The sequence below is a fragment of the Microplitis demolitor genome, chromosome 10, assembly GCF_026212275.2.
Source record: "Microplitis demolitor isolate Queensland-Clemson2020A chromosome 10, iyMicDemo2.1a, whole genome shotgun sequence".
NCBI lineage: Eukaryota > Metazoa > Arthropoda > Insecta > Hymenoptera > Braconidae > Microplitis > Microplitis demolitor.
The window spans coordinates 10,656,824-10,664,378 of record NC_068554.1 but is presented as its reverse complement, the minus strand read 5'-3'; the positions used below and the strand labels follow the sequence as shown (position 1 = coordinate 10,664,378).

The 7,555-nt window shown below is 34.8% G+C and overlaps 1 protein-coding gene across 1 annotated transcript in view; it reads right to left on the bottom strand.

The window, feature by feature from the left end:
- Positions 1-6,709: 6,709 nt before the first annotated feature.
- The window catches only part of LOC106693259 (uncharacterized), a 78,993-nt gene continuing 78,147 nt past the window's right edge, over positions 6,710-7,555 (bottom strand). The window contains exon 3 of the mRNA XM_053742638.1: positions 6,710-7,050. Coding sequence (XP_053598613.1) covers positions 6,710-7,050 — 341 coding nt within the window. The remainder of the gene's footprint in view (positions 7,051-7,555) is intronic.

Sequence of the window (7,555 nt, the reverse complement as noted above, 5' to 3'; positions counted from 1 at the left end):
CCAATGTCCCGCGATGCGCCCAGGGGGGTGGGCAATTCGGTCAAGGACCTTGGTAAGAATACCGGAAATGCCCCAGAAGCGGACCAACCGGAGAGTGTTGTCGAGCAACGACGTCCTGCCCTGAGTCCAGGCATGCCGAAAGGAAAACGGGCCCCGCCCAAGGTGAAACTACCACCGGCGCAACACGCCGTCGACGGACCGCAGCACGCTTGGCTGCGGAGCAACAGTCTACCGCAACACCGATGGAGGTGACTGACTCGCGTGGAACCGTACCGTCAACCAGTACCACCTCAACTGCATCGACCCCGGGTCGGGACAAGGACCCCGAGTGTCATCAAGAGAAAGGCGGGAGGAGGATGCCGTAGGGAAACGCCCACGTCCGGATTCACGCGGAGGAGACAATAAGAGGCACAAGATGCCTCTTCCACCCCCCTTGCGTCCAGTATGCTAGAAATGTAAGGAGGAAGGTAATCAATATGCCGATTCTCCGAAACCCCGTGGCGAGTTTTGCTACGGGTGGGGTAGGGCGAAAAAGACACTGGCCGACTGCCCGGAGTGTCGTACGAGGTGGACTCGACGAGGCACCTACGACAAACAGGTGGGACGCTGTGTACCGGAGGATGAGTGGCAGAGGCCACGTTAAAGTCGGGGGAAGGCCGACTGGAGAGTGCCGTGAAGGCAAGTGTAAAAATAAAACGATTATACCTTGGATATAAATTGCGTTTATTTAAACCTCATCTCCCAGTAGTATTAGAAGCCGAGTGGAGATCTGTTCCAGGGGAACTTTAGGTTTGCGACCAAAGTCGCGTCGATATCATAAAACTCAGCTGAGTATTACATAGTTAAAAAAAAGTAATTTAATTTACGTGTATTTTAAATAGGAAATCTTGAAAATCAAATGGTAAGTACTTAGGATTAGAATCAAAAGCTCAAACTTGGCAGGAATTTTTGTTTTAGCATAAAGAACAATATTTTGCTTGATGAGCAACACAAAAAATACTTTCGCCGGAAACGAAGCAGCCTACTACATATAGACACAAATTGTTAGATATAGTCGTAAATTCTAGGATATACGTATATCTGCTTGGATATGAATTATTTTTGCATCTGTATACCCACATACATACAGTCGAGTCTGAGCAGATATAACTGTATGTACTTATATATATGCTTGGATATAAGTATATCTGCTTGAAAATAAATTTTTATATCTGCTTACATATAGTTGGATCTGAGCAGATATAATTACATATACTTGTAGATAAGCATATCTGCATGGATATCAGTTTTATTATTGGCGTATATACAGTTGAATCTAAGCAGATATACTTATATATGGTTGGATATGTGTATATCTACTTGGATATCAATCTTAATACATCTCTATATCTGCTTACATATGATGAGGTCTGAGCAAATATAATTATATATGCTTATATCTAGCAAGATCAAATCTTTGGATGTATTTGGATATAAGTAGATATAACGAGATCCAAATATATCTTGTTGGATCCAAAAGTTTTTATCAGGTTAACATATAAAATATCCGAAAAAAGGGTTAAAAATTTCGTTGATAATGTTATTTTAACTAAGAAACGAGTTGCATTTTACATTGTGTAGGGATTGAGAGAAAACTTGAAAAGTGTAAAGTGCGAACACCTAAGGGATTTCTGCTGTAATTTAAAAATAAACACAAGATTTTAGGAATAAATAAATATAGAATTTTGTTTACATTTATGTACACTCAATTAATGAACAAAAAACAACTATCAAAAAGATAATGCGACAATTGTAAAAAATCGTATCAATCAGCAAATGCGTCTGAAAGAAATCACGTATGATAAAACTAGACCCGTGGTCCCCGCGAATTTAACCATGAGCACGTGATATTTTAATGTGTGTATGTTACGTTTTCGAGAAATTAATTAATAAAATAAATATAACTTATTTTATAATAATTTGGAATGAATTAATTTCAATCCGTTTTAACGGAAATATCGCTGATAAGCACTTTTAGAACATCGACGCAGTCCATCCGTAGACAAAACAAAGTGTCTACGTAGATGAGAATTGGACTGCCTCGACGTTTTCATAAGGAACCTGAGATGCAACATTGTATTAATTTTATTATATATAACTATGCAGTGTAAAAGGAAAATCAGTTAGTTGGAGGACTTAGTAAAGATGAGTACTCTGCTAAATCCGAATCTATCAGTCCGCTTTTTACACTCCAATAATTATAAAATAAACCTAAAGCTAATTTTAAATTAATCTAACCTTATTTTGGGGTGCCCATTGGCACCCCAATATTTTCACCTACACTATGACCTATCCATAGCCCTATCAATACCGAGGGGCGAGCGCTTACTAGCAGTTCCACCCTGTCCTATAACCCTGAGCGTTCAACAGCAGTTCAGGTTTCCTGCTGATTTTCCATGCATTCACCTGCTGCTATAATAAATAATATGGAGACCGGGTCGAAAATATATTTTAACTCACGAAAATAAATAAAATTAATAAAATAATCGACGACCAAGGCCCACCAGGTGTCTATAGACACTCTAACGAGGCCAAACCTAGATTATATTTGATAATTAAAAATCAATTAATTTGGGGTAATTTCCCAAAACGTAATGGTGTACGTAACCGCAAACGATATATAATCTCAATAAATAGTCGCCTTAATTTTACGAACTAATTATTGGGACTATTGCACCAACAGTTAGCGGATCCTGAACAGAAGAGTAATTAAAAATAATTTCTATAACGAAGCGTATGTATAACACAAGGTGATACATTAGACTGCTTAATGTTTATAGCTATAAGTTGGCGGTAGGTGGTTAAACTCAGCTCCACTTGCCACACTGATAAGAAAAAAGCAGTAGAATATGGTTCGCATGCTCGCAACACCGAAGTATAGGCGAGAGTAGCTGAAGCGATTCAAGCTACCTGAAGTCTGCAGAGAGCTATATTTTCATTACCTTGTGCTCGGTACTCTTCGATAGTGATGGTGAATTGACCCGAAGCGGGTGTCTGTTTTTCTAGTCACACTCTTGATGCAATGCGAAGAGTTGGTATAATTTTTAACATATTTTAGTACATTGCATTTTGATTTATCTGGGAAAAATTACATAAAATGTTCTTTTCAAACTTTTTGTCGTTGATTTTGAACTACTCAACCGATTTTGATGTTCAATGTAGCAATCATCAGGTTTTATTGAGTTTTAGAGCTGATAAATTTCGAGCTCACCATTACAAGAGTACAAGAAGTGCTGCACGTCTTCTTCTTTGCTGTGTCTTACAAATTTTTTTTTTTATTGTGTCTGCTTGTGTGCATATTTTTGTGTTGGTCCTAGAAATTTTGGGCTTAACAAAATCTTTATTTTAAACTATCATACTCGATTTTTTCAAGCTCTAAAGTGTTGGCCTGTGCGTTGGCATAAAAAATAATAAATAAATAAAAAATAAAATTTTGGAAACAATTGGTTCAGTCGGTAACAAAGTAAAATCGTCATCATCAATTGTCGTTATCAGTTAATCTATCCATTGTCATCTAATAAATTTACGGTTGGTAGATAGCTGTACCGTTTAGTCTTAGAGCAGTACTATTTGATACGACTGGTCGCCGGGTGGCGCAAATTGAGGGGACTCGGTCCTTTACCTTCTCTCTTAGTTCGTAAGTTTGTGAGAAGGGGAAGTTTTTGGAAAATCCCAAACGAACCCGAGTGAAAAATCTTATAAGGTGACGATAGTAGCCAAAATAGAGAGAGTCAGGCGAGCTGACTAAGTATCGGGACGTGGGATCTGTACATCTACTAATCAGGCCATTATTTTATTCGCACAAGGTTACCCGAACGAAACGAAGCGATAATTTTTGTATTAAAATTTATTGGTTGCACCTGGCAGATTTCGATATCAATCTGATGAATTGTTCAAATACTAATACGTACTCTTATATAGGTTGTTCAAGAATTTATTGGAAGAATAAATTGGAGGAACTGGGATTTGAATTAGATAAACAATGGAAACGTAATTGGAGAAATTCGAAACGAGTTAGCGATTGATCAGGAATGGCTGTATATTACCATCAAAAAATTTTAAGGTAAATCATTTGCATCAATTCCTGGCAGTCAGCGGAATCGGTCTAATTAATTTATGTGATTATTCATCGGGATCGCGTATCATTTTGTTCATTACGCCACAATGTTTTTTATTATAATAACCAAGTGATTTGTTACCGTAAGCTAATCATGTATTGTGTCCAATTAATTTTTTTTTATCAATTTATTATATTATTTAAATAAATTTACGAAACTCCTCTTTACAAAAGCACATGAAAACTTTTGAAAAAGTAGCGCGACGATTATTACAATAACGATTGACGAATAAATAAAAACTTGTCAGTTTCCAACAATAATAACAGTTTAATTACTCCCATTTAACATTAATCAAAGTTTTTAAATAGCCTGAGCACTATGGCTCAAGGCCTTAATCGAATATCAGATCTCGTGATCTTGAGTCCTACGGACCGCAAAAAACAAACCCGCGAAAATTTCATGAATCTCATTGCAGTCAATAAGAGAATTTTAATCTTTCTAATAAGAACCTTATTGCAGGAATCCACATTTGCGTCGAAAAGTCAATAGGGAATATTTAAATAAAAATCTATATAAAAATCAATTAATCTTACTGCAGGAATCCGCGTTTGCGTTGAAAAGTCAATAACTAAATCTAAATTATCTATTAAAAATTTTCAATCATCGATTAAAAATTTGGTTCTATTGAATAGTGATACAAAATAAGAATAATTTGTAATCCAATCTCGAGTCAATTAAGTTTTGCGTATAAAAGCCTTCGCGCCCATTAAAGACGCATAATACGATAAAATTGAATTCTCAAAATTTTTGAAAAGTTATAGTGTATAAGTGATGATCAAGTAAAAATATTGTAAGCGAAACGTTTAATGAAAAGACTAGAGATCACAACTTCAACCTTGAGAGCTTCATTCAAAAGTAGCCCACAAGACTTTACCCTACAACCCCAGCCGCGTCCATTCAACCAAATCCTTTAGGAGGAGGCCAAGTAAACTGCATTATTCTGAAGGGATAAAAGCTTGCCGTGTTAGAAGAAAGAATCGTCTAAAGGTAAGTAAGAGACAATATCAATATATTTTCTCTCTGTTGATCGATTTATAAATGCAATCTAACCAAGCTCGAAGGCATTTGGGTTCGTACGCTCTTCGAAAAACCCACAATAAATAATAAATATAGAAAACGAAAATTTTCCTTGCATACTTTATAGTTGTCCGCATCCTCCAAATCGCTCGTTAAATTTTACCATCGCTACGAAAAAGTGAAATCCCGGATAATCCCGTCTTTTGTTGTGACGACAAAACTCTTTCTATTCGTGTGGATCTGTTCAAAACTCAGTTTTTGAAAATTAGGCTGAAACCAATAACTTCCTTCTGTTAGGATGATATTGATTTTTTTTAGCGAGGAATTGAAATAGTAGAGAAAAATGGATATTTGTTGCGTAATTGAACTATATTTAAATTCAAATATAGTTGCACATCCGGTGGATAGAGGCAGCACCTACTGAGACCTAGTCGATAAATTTAAACTTGAACATGCGCAATGTGGCGCATGCGCATCTACTGTATCCTGCCTCGTGTCGAGAATACGGCCGCCATTATCTTTCGCAAATATACACCCAAGTAAAAATACGTGTTTTATTTTAATCGTATCATTCTGTACTCATCGCAAGTAAATAAATTCAAATGATTATTAAATTAAATGAAGTGATCATCAAGTTCATCAAAAATATAATTATTTATATAATTTTGGGCACCAGAGCTCATAGAATAATACATGTATAATCTCAAGAATAAAAGTAATCAACAGCCACGTTTCTAGAGAGGTTACTTCAACGGAAACCACTACAGGTGCTTTATTATTCATTAAATAATTAATTCAAGTGCTCATAAAAATAAAAGACTTACTATTATAATTTTTTAATTATCATTATGCTCAATATTTCAGTTAATCAAAAAGATAATTCTCGCTTGGTAGCTACCACATGTTCAACAAATAAATTCAATTCAGTGTAATTTATTAAGATCTCATTCAAGTTAATTAAATTGAGTGATCACTGTTGTCCGAATTCAATGAACTCAAATATTTATGCATTTAGAGCTATTAAAAAATAATCATTAAGTGTTCAATTATTAACTTCGCTCAGTAACCTCTGAATTCATGTTACTTATTCTCATGCCAATTTTGCGATAAACTCAGTGTTCAACTAGACTTAATTTAACTATCTCAATTATTTCAATTATTTACTTGAGCTCAATTATATAATTTGTATTCAATTAATAACGTATTCATGAGCTCTAACAATTAACAGTATTAATAAATTAAATAAACGATTTAATTTTGTAACTCAGTGATATTATATGATGCGACAAATAAAAATATATTCATATTTTTTAATATGCGTATTTTTCCAATATCCTAACCACCAACTAGCCCTAGCATGTATTTATTAAATTATTATTATAGCAATGTTTAAAAAAGGTGTATAAAAAAAACAGTTCACTTTTTGTTATTCAATATGTTGTATTTCAACCTAACAACTTTCAAAATAATCGGTGTAATATACAAAATATTCTCATATACGGAGCTCCTTACCTACTGATCCATTCAAATATACATTACTCTATAAACATTAGCCGTAGAACGGAGAAATATGAGAACATCATTTTCACAAGATCTTTGAAATTTGCGGTATTCATGTCATAAATTTTTCCTGCTGTTAAATGAAATGGATAACTGGTTCTCATTATTATAAACATCAAATCTTTAGCTATAAATGGTGACATTTCATACCAGGTACTGTTATATAATGCTACTTGTAACTTTTTGGTTTGTGTTGACAATGCTTCACCGATATAACTGTATATATAAAGTTGAAAATATAGAAGATAAATCCGAATGAGTGTAGAAATGATTATTTTATTATCTCCGGTTTTCAGGCTCCACAATAAAAGAATACCTATATGAAGTCATAAATTATGATAATTCATGTATATACATATATATTAGGGTGCTTCGTTTCCGGCGAAAGTATTTTTTGTGTTGCTCATCAAGCAAAATATTGTTTTTTATGCTAAAACAAAAATTCCTGCCAAGTTTGAGCTCTTAATTGCAATCTTAAGTACTTTCTATAGGATTTCCAAGATTTCAAGATTTGAATAAATATCGCGGCAGTCTCACATCAGGTCGGTGAGCAACAGATGGTAGCACACGCTGCTCACACGTCTCTCCACTCATTGATTTTATGATTGTTTTGTTTATATGTAAACTTTTAATTTAATTATTACGCTACTTGTACTTAATGGATTTATTAGGTGAAAACTGTGATGAATTCAGTAAAATTAACTGATCATGTTGATCTTACAATTAGATTTTAGGACGCTGGGAGATAATTATTCATTTTATTTATATGCGTGTAGTTATTGTGGTTGATCGGCGCATGCGTGGCGACGCAACAGTTGTCA